We start from the raw sequence: 16,434 nt of genomic DNA on the forward strand, positions 1-16,434 counted from the left end.
TTTCTCCTTATATGCACAAATAAAGCACTGAACCTATAGCACATCTAAATGCAAGGTTATACTGTTGGTTTTTTTTTTTTCGACTATATGATCAACTGAAGTATTCTAGCAAGAATATTTATTTAATTTAAAACTTTAGATATGTATTTTTAATCCCCAAACACTGCTAGTGTATTTCTAAAGATGATAGGTTATTATCCTCAGGTCTTCATTGACACCTTGGAAAAAAAGCCCCGCATGTTAAGCATGTCCATCCAAACGTACAAGTAACAACACCCTCATCTTACATAAACACACTGCTCACCAAAGACTTGTAGGTTTCTCTTCTGTATTTATTTCACCCAAAAGCAAGATTCTTGGTACCACTCCAAATATCTCTGATATACCTAGCAGTGTTAAATTGAAATTTAATATAAATATTTAAATAAAAAAACCGTGCTTGCCAATCTTATCAGTTGTTGACTGACATACTAAAGGTTTCAAAGGCCTGAAGTCAAGAGCACTGTAGCTAACTACTTCCATGGGCAGCAAAAGCTAACAAACTGGTTAAGACATAGGGTAATATATTCTGTGCTCAACAAATGTGTAATCCTGTCCAGAGCTTCTGAGACACATTTGGCCAAATGTTTTATACATATTACCAGAATTCACAGTAGAATTCCTGTTCCTGCTATAAAGCCTTCTACTCGCAGTGAAGAAAAATTTATGCTATCAATCTGTATATTACTTCCTATGCATGTTTCTTTTCTAAAAAAATCACAGATCATAAAAAAAATGTATATAGATGCTATTTGGGCTGATGAAACAAAAATAAAATAATCAAATAAGATCACTATTTTTATCTGAATAAGGTTTCACTCTGAAAAATTATTTTATGCAACAAAGCAAAACAGGTAAGTCAGTCTGTACTGGGAATTCTGTCAGAAATTCTAATCACAGACGGTAGGAATTTTTTTACTGCAGCCAAAGCTTTTCCTGGTATATACCGGTTTTGACTGGTATACATACACTAGTGGCTGTAGGCAAGAAAATGTGATTGTCTGGGACAGGGAATAAATAACTTGTTGGTCTGAGCAAGCAGCTGGGTTTTGCAGAGTTCATATATCTTTGCTTTGCTTGATTTAGAGCAGGGGAGTTGAACCCATGTGAGGGCCCTAACCAGACAGTGATAAGCTGTCTTTCTTTTTAGCTTGATGAGTATTTAATCAGTTATACACAGTGGAGCAGCTCCAGCCACGGAGAGACCAGTCTTCCACACCAGAATAGTCCTCAGCCTAGCCGTCAGACGGCAACGTGAGCATTCCTGAGTCTGATTCGGGAAGGGTCTCATTTTGAAAGCAGGTCTCTCAAATCCCATGAGGATACCATAAGCATGAGGCAATTGGCCATGATACATGTCTGTCTGTTCAAAAGGTTATTTTTGGTTCTGATGAAGAATGGGTGAAAAACTCTCTCTTTAGAATCTGTCCTTTCAGAAGAACAGACTCTCCCTGTTCTCCATGTGTACGGCTCCATTTGCAGAGAAGGCTGAGCAGAACCTGTCACTATGCCTGTCAGTGGAGACAGGTGATGTGGCTAAGGTACACCTTGCTGCATTCTGTTGCAGGGCTTCCGAGGTGAGCGTGATTTATCCAAGTTGATCATCTTATGTATTAGTTTGTTGCAGAAACGTGAACTTTGAAATATTAACAAAAAATACCCATTTCAACGTTAGAGACACCTGTTTCAATTACCCAGCCGTACCCATTACAGCAGTAGCTGCCTAGGCAGGTAGAGGGCGAGGAAAAGGAAGGTCGGACGCAGGATGGCGCCCTCGGTATGAGCAATTAATACGCGGGGCGCAGGCTGGCGGCGCACCTCCCGCATGGGAGCATTTCTCTCTCTGAATGCCCCTGTTCCGAGGGAGCAATGCTTTCACAGCTCCGCTTTTCCATGCGCTGGTACTCTGCTACTACTCGGAACACTGCAACATTAATTTGCCCAAGAATTGTAACAGGGTCTCACAAATCAGTATCTACTGTATTCAGTGCGGAGTTCCGTGTGAATGATGAAAACTGCGAGTACCTTTTAGGCGTATATGCTTATTTTGCTAACGCTGCTGTTAACAGAGATTTCACATGCTTCTGTGCAGAGTGTAACCCCGCTATCGCAGTGCTTCACTTTCAAAGGTGGGTGTGCAGAGTTTATTTGAAGCGTGGAGCGCCAAGCACAGCTCTGACTTGCCCATCTCGCAGGGCACACAGTCGTCCCGGCGTGACCAGGGTCAGCGCCAAGGGTTACTCACCACCCTCGCTAGTAAGGCAGCCTCACGGCTGATCCTGCGAGCCGGTCCTGTTCTTTCGACCCTCGGAGGAGTCCCCGAGTGGCTGTGCCTTTCCTCGCGAATCATTCCACAGCCCAGCCAGCTATTGTGGATTCACCAGAAAAATTACACCTACTACCTCCGGCTCGGGATGGGGGCGCGCACCAGCACCATTCGGGAAATAATGTTAGCAGAAGCTTGAAACCTTAGAACCTGGATTTATGAAGGATTTTTATTTTTTCCTCCTTTTTTTCCTGGCTATAGGAATTAACTTGGCGGGCAGGAGGGCAGGTCTCGGGTTACCATCCTCCGCCACCGTTGGCTCCGCGGAGCAGATGCGGTCCCTCGGCCATGCCCCGCGCCCGCCGTCCTCCTGCTGCCCAGCGGGGCCCTGCTGCTCCGACCCCCGCCCCGCCCCAAAGCAAAGCGAAAGCGCCTTGCGCGGGCACAGTCCGACCCCGTCAGGGTTCTGATGACGGGCCGCAACCCCCACCTCCCCTCAGCTGAAGCGGCGTTACTTCTTTAATCAAGGCCCTTTCCGGAGAGCGAGAAGGGACCTGCCGGCGGGGAGGGAAGGGGCACCGGTATTGGAGGGGAGAGACCGCCCGGGCCCGCCGGCCGCTGCCTGCACACTTGAGGTGAGGCCGCTGCTGCGGCGGCAAGGCCGCCCCGTCAGCTCTCCACGGCCAGGCTGGACTCCCCTCCAGCATGCACCGGGCAAAGCGGCTGCACCAAGGCCGTAACCCCACTCCCCACCTCCCACCCCCGGCCGGTTCTCGTTACCCCGGCTGTACCCCTGTCCCCCACCCTCGCCGCCACGTGACATGGCGCGCATGCGCAGCGGCTGTGCCGCCGTCCCGGGGCACATCTGCGGCTGACGTCAGCGTTCTCCGCGCCGTCCCCCGGGCGAGGCTGCCAAGCTCCCTGCTGCTGCCGCGCTTAGCTTGGCCGGCGGCCTCAGCTGGAGGAGGTCTGAGGCTACTTCAACCAAACCTTCCTGAGCCCTCCCTGCTCTGTCTGCCTCCTCTCTCCTCCTCTACCCACCCCACTCTCCCCCCCCCCCCCGCTCTGTCTCTCGCTCCCCCCTCTCCCCCCGTAACTCAGATGATATTCACATGGTATTTTGCACAGAGGAGGCTGCTGAAGAGGAGGGCACCCACCCCCACCCCAATATAAGCCTGTTTTTCCTTCCTTTCTTCCCCCCCCCCCTTTTTTTTTGTTGGAAAGACAAAATATGCAGGGTGATAGGTTGGGTGAATTGATGGCATCCTTCCTCTTGCCAAGCCAGCCCGTTTTCTAAAACCCTTTTAGGAAGGAAGGCTAGCGAATCTTACTCAGTTGGAGAATAAAGCCCTGATGGTTGCTTGCACAGAGGGGGAAAAGCAGAGAGGAATACGGGAACCGTCCTGTGCAATCCCCATTGTTTGAAACTTACTTTTTATCTGAAATTGAAGATGAAAACGGTAAGGAAGATTTCACGATATTCAATGAAACTTTTTGCTTTTCTTGTGTCCTGAGCGATGGTGCGTGCAGGGCTTTAGGGAGCGGGGGGAGATTTATATAGTATTAGGTGAGGTGCATTTGGAGTAATTTCAGAGAGAAGTCTCTGATGGGGGAAGCGGGTGCAAGGATTTTCACCCGTAACGAGCAGTGATTTATGAGAACGGTCTCAGTGCAACTTTTTTACATATTTTTTTTTTTTTCACACTTTTGATACTGAGCTGTTGGTAGAGGGGGCGGACGGGGGGATCCCAACCGAGAACCAAGCAACAGATGAACCCCAGAGGAGCCCCCAAGCCCCGAGGACGACTCGCCGCCGCTGCTTGGGGTGTCTCCGCGCTCGGTCCCGCCGTCCTCTGCAGTGGTCAGACAAGTGCACGTTCCGTGCCGGGGCGGGGGGGGGGGGGGTGGTGGTGGTGGTGGGGGCGGCGCCGCTGCCGTCCCGCAGCCCGGTGCCGGCGGGGATGCCGGGCTCTCGCCGGGCTCGTCAGGAAGATGGAAGCGTGTGGTTTTGATTTACTTCGAGCCGCTTAGGATTTGCCAGACTTCCAATCCCGCGGAGGCGCGTTTGTCCGTGTGTGCCTGTCTGCGCCGCGGCCCGGGGCTCATAGGGACTTTGTCTGGTGGTAGGAGGTAAGTGGGCTTTCGCTCCCTGGCAATGCGTGTGCGGGTTTTGTCTTCGGGATTTTCTTTCATTGTTGTACAAGAGAGAAGAGAGAGGAGGGAGGGAGGGAGAGTCAGACTCTTGTTTTTATTTGGGCTGCCGGTGCAACGCGTTTGGGCCAAACGCCAAGTGTCTGGGTCACACGCGTTTTATCCAAATAGATTCAGCGCTGCTGTCTGGAAATGGGCTGCTGAAAGTTAACTAGGATCAACTCCACCGCAGCAACCAGACTCTTCCCTTCAGCCTCCCTAGGGAGGAGGGCTTTTTCTTTTTTTTTCCTTCTGGATTTTCTTTGAGGAATAATGTGTCTGGGGACCTCCAACTTGATTTAATACTAGTTTGTTAGTTTGTTTTACTTCATGTGCGTGCAGACGCGTGTAGTACGCGTCTGTATACGTGTTGGGCTGTGTGTGTAGCCGTGTATATTTTCCAGTCTGTCGACTTTTTTTTGGGGGGGGGGGGGTGTGTGTGTGTGTGCTTTCTTTGCATACTCTCCTCACTCCTCGACAGCAGGAGTCAGTGGGGCGGGGTGTGTCGTTCGCGACCCCATTGCCCCGGGGGCCAGCCGGCCGGCCCCGCTGCACATCAGGGCTTGCACAGCGGCAGTTCTGCTCCTCACGCCTGGGCTTCTGGCTCATTCCCGGGGAGGAAGGATGTGTCCGTCCCCTTTGTACGTGTCCCGCTCCGCGCCGCCCCCCGGCCCCCGTCTCTTCTCACCAAGCTGTTCACGGTGCGGGCTGCGCGCCGCTGTTTTCGCCTAGGGAGCTCCCGGGGGCACGGCTAATCCCCGGCTTTTGAAGCCCTGCGACGCTTTTCAGGGCCAGTCCCGATACCTGTAATTGAATTTGTGTGATTGATGCCGCCCGCCCCCCGCCCCGTCCCCTCCCGCCCTCCCTCATCATTTCCGTAGCAACCACTCGTACTGCCGGCGCGGCGGGACGGCCGGCCCTGGCCGCGCCTCCCCTCACCGCGGCGGTCCCCGCCGCCCGCCGGGGCTGGAGAGGGCGGGAGGGCGGCGGGCACCTCAGGGCGACGGCGGGGAAAACAGCCGGTGGAGGCGTGGTGACCTCGCCGCCCTTCGCCCGCCGGGAGCGGGGCTATTTCCCCCTCGCCGCCTAGTTCGACCCTTCCATTCCGCCGCGAAGCGTCACCCCCGGTTGGTCTCTGCCATCCGGCGCGGTGGTGTCGCGTTATTTCGGCAGTTCGCCTGCGACCGGGAGACCTCCCTGCTGCTGCCGCCTCGAAGCGCGCTGGAGCCTGACGGTTCTGTGGTGAGCGACCCGGATGTGGAGACCTCGGAGCCATGGCAGTCCCCATGGGTGTGTGGCACTGTAGGCACGTGTGGGGATGCTCTTGGATTAATGGTCTCCTGATAGCTTGCCTGTCCTACAACTTGAGCTATTTCAGTTTAAGAGGTGCTTTAGCTGCCCAAAGGTGCCTTTGGGTGGATGGAGGCTCCCCATGCAACCCAGAGGTGACTTGGTCTGAGCAGTTTGGGAAGTCACCTCCTCATAGCCCGGTCTCTGCCCCAAAGTCTCCTGGTATGTGTTTATGCCCTTTTTCTACTCGCTGAGTTTCAGTGGGTGGGAAGCTCCTGGTACTGGTGACAGGACTGCCAATCTTGTCAGTGCCTCCGCAGAAATGGCAGTACCACACGGCTTTGTCATCGGCACCCTAGATTCCAAAAAGCATCTTATGCTTCTTCTTTGCTGCTTGTGATTTATAGTTAGGCAGCATTTGTGGTTTTAGATGATGGTTCAGGACATGGAGCCACACCTGCCCTGACAGGTTGGTGAATGTGTAGTTCAGCCATGAGATGGAGGAAAGGTTTTTTACTGTAACCTTGATGATGACCGAATGTGCCATTTTTTCAACAATTAAAAGTGGAATACTGAATATGTGCTTACCTCAAACTTCACACTAAAAGTACTGTTTCTGGAGTTGCCTGAGTGTTTCATTCTTCATGTCTCTGACTGCTCCTTAATTCAGAGCATTAGTGTAGCTATGTGTAGTCTGCCTGTATCACTGCTCAAGTTGGCTATAATACTTTTGGAAAGGAGGTTAAAACCTTTGCTAAAGTTTCCAGAAAGCCTAAGATTAAAAGAGTTTTTTCTTGTGAGAAGCTTGGAATGTGGGACACCATTTCAGACAGACATCTGCAACAACAGTAGACAGAGGGTGACTGTTGGACACTGTTGACCAACACCCACCATGTGGGCATTGGGTGTCGGAATAATGGACACTAATTCACATCTGGTATTCTGAGCTACCTGGCTCTTTAGGTACTACAGTTTTGGGAGATCTTAATGTTAGAATAACTTATTATCAGCCTGTTAGGCTGAACGCGAGCTCCATGTTATGATTTTTTTCGGTGAAGTAAAAGCTATGGGACAATGTTACCTCTATATCTGGCAGTAACCAGTCATTACTGGTCTGCAGTGTCCAGTTCTGGTGTCTGTGCATGGAAAGGGATGCTGATTAATTGGAAAGGATTCAGAAAATAACTGCAGAAGTATTTAGACATCTGGAAACTGGATTGAACAGAGTGAGGTAAACCCAATACTTTGAGCTGCGTATCAAGAAGTGTACAGAGGTGCTTATATCAGATTATAACTACCCATGCAAGGAGAAGAAAGCAGCTCGTTAGCAGCTGGGGTAAAGCAAGATTCAGTGACGGGAATTTGAAACTGGACATTTGCAAATTAGGAGTAAGGCATGTTATGTAGTGTACTACTGTAGCCGAAGAGTATAGGGTTGATTATGTCTCTTCAAAATTTGTAAGATATTCACAAAACTTTTTTGACAACAAATACGTGAAAAATTAGAATGTGTGTGATGGATAGCTTCAGATACTGAAATGTGATCTTTGGTATTAGAATGTGCAGCATTTCCATTTAAGAGAATGAGAATTTTGCCTGCATAAGCAGAACCCAGGCCCAAGTAATAACAAAATACATGCTGCAGAAAGATCAGATAACTGTACTCTGGATTCTTTCCCAGGTTCTTACTTTGTCAACCAGTGTATATGGTATAGTTATTCACCGCTGAAATCAATGAGTGCACAGCATTGATTATACCTGGAACAAGTCTGAACACAGCATTTCAGCAGCAAGAAACCTTAATTTTATGACTCCTTATGCCTATTTAATACAAAGTCAATGTGTACACCTTAAGCGGAATAGCTCTGCTGCTCAAGGTTAATAGTAATTCATAGTTTTTGTAAGATTGTGACCTTGGACCATGAGTAATAATGATTGACTGTTGTTTCAAAATAGTGCCTTGCCTGTTCACTGTAGTGGCTTTGTGTTTTGTAATATAGATCTGTTTTAGTAAAAAGAATTTGCCTTGACTTATTTGAGTAATTTTCTTTCTTTCTTCCTTTCCTTTTTTTTTTTCTTTTTTTTTTTTTCTTTTCAGGAAAAGAAATGGAACAAGTTCATTAACTGTCCAGTTTGATATCTTAAGGAATCTTACAAATACTTATTCTGAATTGAGAAAATGACTGCAGATATAGAAGAAAGTACAGGTTGTTGGAAAAGGATACCTGTCAAAAGGTGGAATATCCAATAATTAATTTGAAGTAATATAAGATAAATGTACCTGACCTGTTATGGTGTGATTCTGGAGTGGAGTTAACTCTGTAGCACGTGGGTAGCTCCCTGAAGAGAAAAAAAAAAAAAATAAAAAAAGGTGCTTTCTGTTTTTGTTTTTTTTTTTTTCCTAAATTATGGAAATCTTTTGGAAGATGTGGACATGGATTTTGAGCCTAGTCATGGTTTCATCGGAATTTCACAGTGACAACAAGCTTTCATATAGTTCTCAAGGTAGGGTTCAACCTCTAGTTCATAAGAAGCATCTGTTCTTGCATTGCATGTGGGTAGTATTTTCTAAACCATGTTTATATCATTCATGAGATCATATGGGCTCTGCTCTTAGGTTTATCATGGAATTTTATATGCAGCAAATCTGATTAAATTTTTAATTTTAATTTCTTTCTGGTTTTAACTGTAGGAAAGCCTTGCAAATTAAATCCAGTAAAATGTTGTACTTGATAGTAGTTTAGAGACTTGCCATAATACTAACATATTTTTAAACTATTAAGTGAGGATCTAGTCTTATGTTGATCCATTAGCATGTGTAGTTTTTTAATAAAATGAAGAGCTGTTTACATGTTTTTACATGTTTTTAGGTTAGAATTTAGGCCCAAATATTTATGTATTTTGGGTAAATAGGAAAAGATATTTAGTTAAGAACTCATGTTATTTCCAGTGATATCAAATAAATAGGAAACTGAACACATTTTCTTGACTTAAAAAGAAAAAAAAATATTTATTTAGTAAAATGCTGCATCTTGCATTTAAAAGAATGACAAAAATTACTTTTACTCGTGAGGATGATAAGATATAACCAAGTATGGCTTATGCTTATGATACCACTGTTATATTTTCTTCTCTTCTATGCCCACTCCTTGGACTGTCTTACCTTGTGATTACAAAGAGGAATTCCTGTCTTACCTTGAACATTACCAACTAACAGTCCCAATAAGGGTTGATCAGGATGGAGCCTTCCTCAGCTTTACTGTGAAAAATGATAAACCCTCAAGAAGGAGGAGGAGTACAGACCCTTATGACCAAGAACTGGCAGCATCTAAATTATTTTTTAAACTTTCTGCCTATGGGAAGCACTTTCATTTAAACCTGACTCTCAACACAGATTTGGTGTCCAGACATTTTACAGTAGAATACTGGGGGAAAGATGGACCGCAATGGAAGCACGATTTTTTAGACCACTGTTACTACACAGGATATTTGCAAGACCAACACAGTACAACTAAAGTGGCCTTAAGCAACTGCAATGGTCTGGTAAGTGCACATTACATGTTCTATATAATAGTGTGTTTGTCCCTTTCAAGTTACAGAATAACAACTTACTTGGCATATTTTTCAGTTTTCCGAGTCCCTGCAAGAAGGAGACAGAAGGATGCAGAAATCCTCTAAAACCTTATCTGGGTCCTGGGGAAAAGTAGCCATCAGTTTTTCAAGCTTAATTTTAGGTACTAAGACCCAATTCTGTAGTCCTTTAACAGTCAAAGTTTTCAGTGTTACAGTGTCTGCACTAGGGCTGTGACATAAGGTCTGTGCTGGGATCCTTACAGGTTATAAAAGTGTTGCAAGATCAAAGGGTGGGAAGGAGGAAATAGTGTATCCTTTAGGATGCCAAATCTCTCTGCAAAGACATTGATTGAACTAAACACCTGCTTGTTGTCTTTGAGAAACCTAGAGTAAATAACAGAGAAGAGAAATTGCTTGCGGTGGAAGTTGTCATTGCTATAAATTCAAGGAGTGAAGAAGAGAGTAGGTACTTTGCAAGTACTAGCATCGGAAAGTAATTATTTACCTTCTTTAGAAATACTTTGTTTACAAATTGTAAGCAGTTGTATTTAAAACTGGGACTAGAAATTCTCATCTCTTTCATTCTTGTTTCACTGTTCATCTCTGGATCATGGGGTCTTGCAGGGAGTAAAACTCTGTTTATTCCCAACAGAAATTAGAAATCAAATGCAAAAAACTTTAAAATATTGGGTAACAAAGTATTGAAATAGAAGAGCATGACTAGGAAATACTAAATCAAGAGCCAGTAATTTCTCTAGTAAAAATGAATGTATGTATAACAGTTATTCATTCTGTTTTAATTATAGTAGAGCACTGGTCAATCCTTTCATTAGGAATAGTCAGATCTAACTAATTGCTAAGGAAAAAAATAAAGATTTCGTAGACTTGCTATACTAATTCCTGTTTATCCTTGGAAATGCTATTGGGTAGTGTATCTTGGTATGTTATTTACACATAAAAGCCAGCTGCTTCAAACCTAGATAGGTTGCGTTACATCCAGCTACTTGTGGTATCCCTGATTCAGTCCAGTTAACATTTGGAGTACTCTCGAGGAAAAAGGATTTAATGGGGATTTCCAGGGTTGAGTGAACACTTTCTGAGAAATGTAGTTAAAATGATGTTCCACTGAGTGCGGTATGAGAGTTTCGTTAATGCAGATATGCAAGTCTAAATTTAGTGCAATTTCACTTTGGTTTTGCAGTTCACATATAACAACTCTTTGTCACAGTTATTTAAGCTCTTAAAGTAATAGATTCAGTCATTTTGCTTTTGGGCTTATTGCAGCTAAATGTGATATGGAGACCAAATCCCTGCTTTCAGGACTAGCTTCTTACACAGATGCATGCAGCATCTTTTAATCTCCAGAGTTTCTGCCTGCTGAGGCACAGAGTGGTTGACTCCCTTGTAGCCTACAGTCATGCACCTGCCATGGTGCTCCCCTTTCAGTTCCCCTCTGACGCTGGCTGGGGAGTGAGCCAAGAACGCCTGCAAAGGGGTGCAATGGTAGGCTCGACTTAGTGTCATCCCCTACCGTATAGAAACACCTCTGTCACCCAGTGTTGGCAGGGCCTTCTTGGTAACTGAGTGTGGGAGTTACCACTCCATTCAGATAAATCCATTACAGTTATTTTTAAATGATGATTCCCACTGAGAAATATTTTGTTATAGAGCTGCGGGTTAGAACATATTTAATAAAGCAATTAGCAGTAAATATCGGAGACAATATTATTTGTTTTAGAATTGGTGATAGTTCAGAAGATGTCATGCTTAAGGCATTTGTTGTATTTTCCAGACTGAGTATTGGTCTGTAAGAAACTGCCAGTCGCATTCTGTATAGTCCTTGATTGACATCTGTCTCAAAGCAAGTGATTTTAAGTTTAAACCATGGAGTAATGTTTAACAGTGAGTGTTGCTCACAAGCCCAATTTAAGCATTCCATTTGTTCCTGTTGTCTTGTTAGACTTCAGGATTACCAAATGAGTCAGATTTCTTCCCCACAGTCAATGTTTTGTGTTAACTCTATTTAGTTATTCAGGGTGGTCAGGTGAGACCATGTTCTAATTAATGTAAATAGTATGACTTTGAAGAATACTTGTATCTGAGGTGAGTTCCAGTGCAAGGAGGGCTTTCTGTCAGTGGAGTTATAATTAAAGTGATAAGCAGTCATTTCACTTCACTGTTTTCTGCTTCAGCCTCTCCCTCTATGTTTCTCATTACCAAGTGCCCCAGAATTACAGGCTGCTGCTTACTGAAGTTTCATTCCAGCAATTTCCATCTGCGGGGCCCTGATTATGCTATAAATTGTCTGAAGTTCTGAGGAAAGCTCTGTAATCCAGTGAGCAGTCATGTGAGGAAATTGAAGGTCTTGTCCGGCAGGCTTGCTGGCTTCTAAACTCGTATTTAGTGTATGTTACGTTTGTGGATGGATTGCAGGTTTGGCCTTCTCATGAAAGAGCCTGCAATGAGCAGCATTTAGGGCCTTTGGATGTTGGGTGCAAAGCAGCAAGCCTGAGGCATTGCTGAAGCTGAGTATGTCATCCTGAAGGAAAGGACAGAAGAAATGGTATTAGATTAGCTGAAGAGAGAGCTTCACCTCAAGGGAGAGAAGACTGTCTAATTCTGAGGATACCAAGTCTTGAAGAAGAAAAGCTTTGGAGCTCATAGTAGTGGAATTGACCAGAAATCAAACTTTTTTGCATTCTGACCCACCTCTGTCCTTTGCCTAGTGTCAAAGCTCTTAAGTGAGTGCTTAAACAAGTTTTCTGCGGTAGTGGCTGTTCTCATTTTGAGCTGAAAAGCCCAGCAGTGAGAAATAGTTTAAAATGTGCAGAAAGCGATGATTACTAGGAAGGTGTGTGAGAATTTAAATCACATTTTGAGGTTACTATGATTCCAAGGATAATGGAAAAACCTAGGTATTTCCATGGCATGTGAAATTCCATACACTAAATAACATTCATGGTGGGTAGCACAGATGTCTATCCAAACAGAAACGATAAAGCACAAGAAGTAGGATGTGGCAAAAAGCATGACTGTACTTGGTTAAGGGAGGAATTACTTTACTGGAAGATTTACATTTGTTTCACGTTTTCTTAAATTTATTTATGTATAAATTACTCATATTCTTCTTAAATTAGCATACTTGAGAGCTCATTCTACCATGAAGAAGTAATAGATTCATTGAGCATGAGGGTGGAGGGGACCTCAGGGATCATCTGAACAGGAATTAGAATCGTAGAATAGTTAGGGTTGGAAAGGACCTTAAGATCATCCAGTTCCAACCCCCCTGCCATGGGCAGAGACACCTTGCACTAAACCATGTCACCCAAGGTGCTGCCCAGCCTGGCCAGGGATGGAGTATTCACAGCTTCCTTGGGCAACCCATTCCAGTGCCTCACCAGCCTTACAGTAAAGAACTTCTTCCTTATATCCAATCTAAACTTCCCGTTTAAGTTTTAACCCATTATTCCTTGTATAACTACAGTCCCTATGACGAGTCCCTCCCCAGCATCTGGTCCAACTTCATCTCCTTTCATAGATTATAAATTGAATATAATATGGCATTTTTGAGTCATATGTACAGTAATTTATAAAAATTAGAAATTATGTTGAAATTTCTAGTCTTTGTAAAGATTTGGTGTTCTCGATCAGGGTATTTGGAGCTCTCTGGTACTAGGATGTATTTGCAGTGTAGACATAGTATTCAGAAAATTATATATAAACTGTCACTGTTCTAGTTTAAGGTGTCTCATTAGATTCCATGATACACTGTCTCAGGCCAGATTATTGATTATTGATTTTTTTTTTTTTTTTTTTTTTTGTCTTCAAGAGCGCAGTAACCTAATGCAGTCTTTTTCCTCAGCTGGCAGTGTATAGCCAGCTGTAGACATGCTGAACAACATAGACATGTTTTCAGATGTTTCCATTACTACTCCTTTATATTAACAATGGGTAAAGCATAAAGTCTAGAAATGTTTAAGGCATGGAGAAATTGTGAAACAGTAGTGCTGTCTGGAAAAGACACACATTTACTTGTCCTTCATAATGCACTTTGCTTCTGCGACTGATGGACATTCCCCATCTGAAGAAGGTTAAGGCCCCATCTGGACAGCCTAACAGAAAAAGATTCCTTTTCACAAATTCAGGGGAACTCCGTGTGGATTCACAGATTTGCCTAAGCATGTCAAACTGCTGGAACCAGACCTTATATATGTTAGCAGGAGTTGGCAGACTATAGTGGGATTGGATAACACAGGACCTCAAACAATCTGTTTTAGATAATAATCTTGGGAATGTTACTTGTAGCAACTTGGGGCATTCAGTTTGTTTCTTAAATTCATGGCATTTTGTAAAAACCTTTTGCTGGTCATTCTTCTGTTTTAATGGTATTTCTTATGTTTTGGAGCAGAAGTTTAATTTACAAACTGTCCAAAACTAGTAACAAAAGTAAAAAAGAAAAAATCCTTTTAATGCTCTAAAAGGGCATTATTTCAGTCATCTGTTTCAACTGAAATTCTATACTGCTCTGGTAGATTATAAGCTAAAAATGGTGTTTATAATGTTGTTTTGGATATAATAGCATAATTCCCACTATTGATTAGGCATTGCTGAATGCATATACAATTGAAGTATCTCTAGCCAAATGAATTTTCTAAATTTGTAGTTAGAATAAGTGCTGGTTGTCACTGACATAGATACTTTTTATGTACAGGATTAGGAGTGCTTCTTAAAAATTAGTTGCTGCAATCCAACAAGACCACTTGCATCAGGTTAATGCAGGAAGAATGTTTTTGTTTGCAAGCAAAATTAGTATGTTTGGTACATGTATACCATTTTAAACCTGGTTTATATGAAGGGCATATGCAGAGCAAGTTCATTTCCAACATTTATCAAACCATTTGGCTAGCTGCAGCAACTGTCTTCATACATGTTCTGAATACCTGGTGGTAGGTGTAAAGGAAAATTTATTTGCTGTTCTTAGCTAAACGTTATTAAAATCACAAACCACCATAGCGCTTGGGCAGATGAGATCAGATGTCAACTAGGCATAGGGAAAATTAGTGATACTCTTCTAACCTTTTTCACTGCCAGTACCTGAATGAAGGATCATAGTTTGCAGACATTAATAATAGTTTTTTGTGTATTTGCTCTTGCAAATGCACGATTTGCATAGAGGATTAATGCTGCAATTAAGTGTCATTTATGGCATCTGAACTGACTCCCACTGAGGTCATCTCGCTGCATAAAGCTATCAGTTTCTGATATAAATCTCATTCATGCTTAGACTTGTTAACCTTGCTGGACTTGAATACAGACATGAAGAATGTATGCTTCAGAGTAGTCAGCTTTAGTTTCAGACCTACCCTGTTGCAGAGACAGAGCCACAGGTTGGATGGTACCTCTGGCCTCTCAGGCTTGGCATAAAGCAGACAGCCTGATGGTGTTGGCCAGAACCACTCTGCGGGACTCTTTTCCTATGGGAACATAACAGAGCTTATAATGGCTCAGGATTCGCTTGAACCCAGATGTCTGACATCCAGACTGGATGCAGTCCAGACTGTCAAGGTTCTTTCTGCACATCTGGCAAACCAAGCTACAATTTGGTTTATATTTTCAATATTATTTAAGCAGCAGTGTGCTAGTAAATGATTTATTTTCTAGTAAAATCTAAGACTTTAAGTAACAAAAAGACATTGTGAGAGGAATTTGATACCAGCATCTTCCAGATTAATATAGGTGCTGATGTTACCTGCTTGAGAAAATAATTGAGTTCATAATGAAAAATGCCACTGAAGAGGAACAATTACTGTTATAGTCACTATACATAGTCTATGCAAGGAATGTGTAATTGAAAGCTGCAGGGTGTTCATACACATATTTTTGAAACTGGTAATAGGGTTATATTTGGAAAACACTGTTCTTTCTGATGTGTTATACAGTATTCTTTGTGTTAAGTTAGATGTTGTTACTGAAACCTGGTTATTCCTGGAGTGAAGAACAGGAGGCATTTGATGTACAAAACAGCAGCAGGAACAAGAGCTTTGACTACAAGTACGCTGGCAAGCCCTCATCTTGGAAGCAGCTTTAGGATTTTGAGGGCAGATAATGTAGCAAGTGGCCTTATGGCTGATCATAGGAGTCTCATTGGAGGAAAAAAGCCCTTTAAAAAAGGTTCATGCATAGTACTTTATAGATCAAAGGTGTGGTAGAAATATGTGATTCATCAAACCAGGGTGTGAATGCAGAAGTTCCCGCTTCCACTCTCCTACCTGATGAGTAGCTCTTGCATTGTAGAAAGTTCATACATTCAGAATTTTCTAGGTATAGGTACCAGAACTTTTTATTCAACAAATATGGGTGTAGAAGTCTGTCAGTGCTTATTCCACAGTCTTTCTATATCCACAAGCATCTCCAAACTGGATTTTCTGCTGAAGTTCTGTTTTAATTGCTGAAGTTTCAGGAAATTGCATAGTTGGCCTGAAATCTCCTCTTTCTTCCATAAACCACTTCCTGTTTGGAAGAAGCTGAGTTCACAAATGTGGAAGTTATGAGAATAGAGTATCTACTATTCTGAACTGCAATATGAGGAAAAAAATCTTCATTTGTTATGGAGAATGAGGTCTAGTGCACAGTCTGCAGCAACTTGGATTTGCCAGATTTGTGGCAAGACTTTTGAAGGAATAAGTGCTTCGTAGACAGCGTATCCTGGGTTAGTATTAATAAATTTGATTTTAATAACTAGCGCGTTTTGGGAATTAAACATTTGGATGTAAAATGCTGAATGGTTTCCTTGAGTATATGTTCTAAAATTAATCCTTTGTGCAGTTTTGCTTTGATGCAGTATGTGGCTTTAAGCATTGACCCGTGCGTCATAGAGGGAAATTGGTCTTGCCATTTGAGCAAGGCCATTTTGGCTTGGCATTTTAATGGATATGAATAGTAGTTTTGGAACATCTCTGAAGAAATTATTTGTCGTTTACCAAGAATATCCCTTGCTTTTTTACAGCATCCACCAAAAATGATGGGAAAGAACTGCAGAAATCAGGCAATGATATTTTTATTCTTTTCTGATCGTG

The 16,434-nt window shown here is 43.3% G+C and overlaps 1 protein-coding gene across 3 annotated transcripts in view; it reads left to right on the forward strand.

Annotated features, from left to right (window-relative positions):
* The first annotated feature begins 3,136 nt into the window (after positions 1–3,136).
* The window catches only part of ADAMTS6 (ADAM metallopeptidase with thrombospondin type 1 motif 6), a 151,757-nt gene continuing 138,459 nt past the window's right edge, over positions 3,137–16,434 (forward strand). For 2 of the 3 annotated variants that reach the window (XM_061475698.1, XM_061475700.1), the window contains exons 1-3: positions 3,137–4,435; positions 7,884–8,290; positions 8,964–9,328. In XM_061475698.1, coding sequence (XP_061331682.1) covers positions 8,194–8,290; positions 8,964–9,328 — 462 coding nt within the window. In that variant the 5' untranslated portion in view covers positions 3,137–4,435; positions 7,884–8,193. The remainder of the gene's footprint in view (positions 4,436–7,883; positions 8,291–8,963; positions 9,329–16,434) is intronic. The other variant, XM_061475699.1, reaches the window with a different exon arrangement.

The sequence above is a fragment of the Pezoporus flaviventris genome, unplaced genomic scaffold (genome assembly GCF_033815535.1).
Source record: "Pezoporus flaviventris isolate CSIRO_AGI_PZ_B2104156 unplaced genomic scaffold, CSIRO_AGI_Pfla_v1 ptg000089l, whole genome shotgun sequence".
Taxonomy (NCBI): Eukaryota; Metazoa; Chordata; class Aves; order Psittaciformes; family Psittacidae; genus Pezoporus; species Pezoporus flaviventris.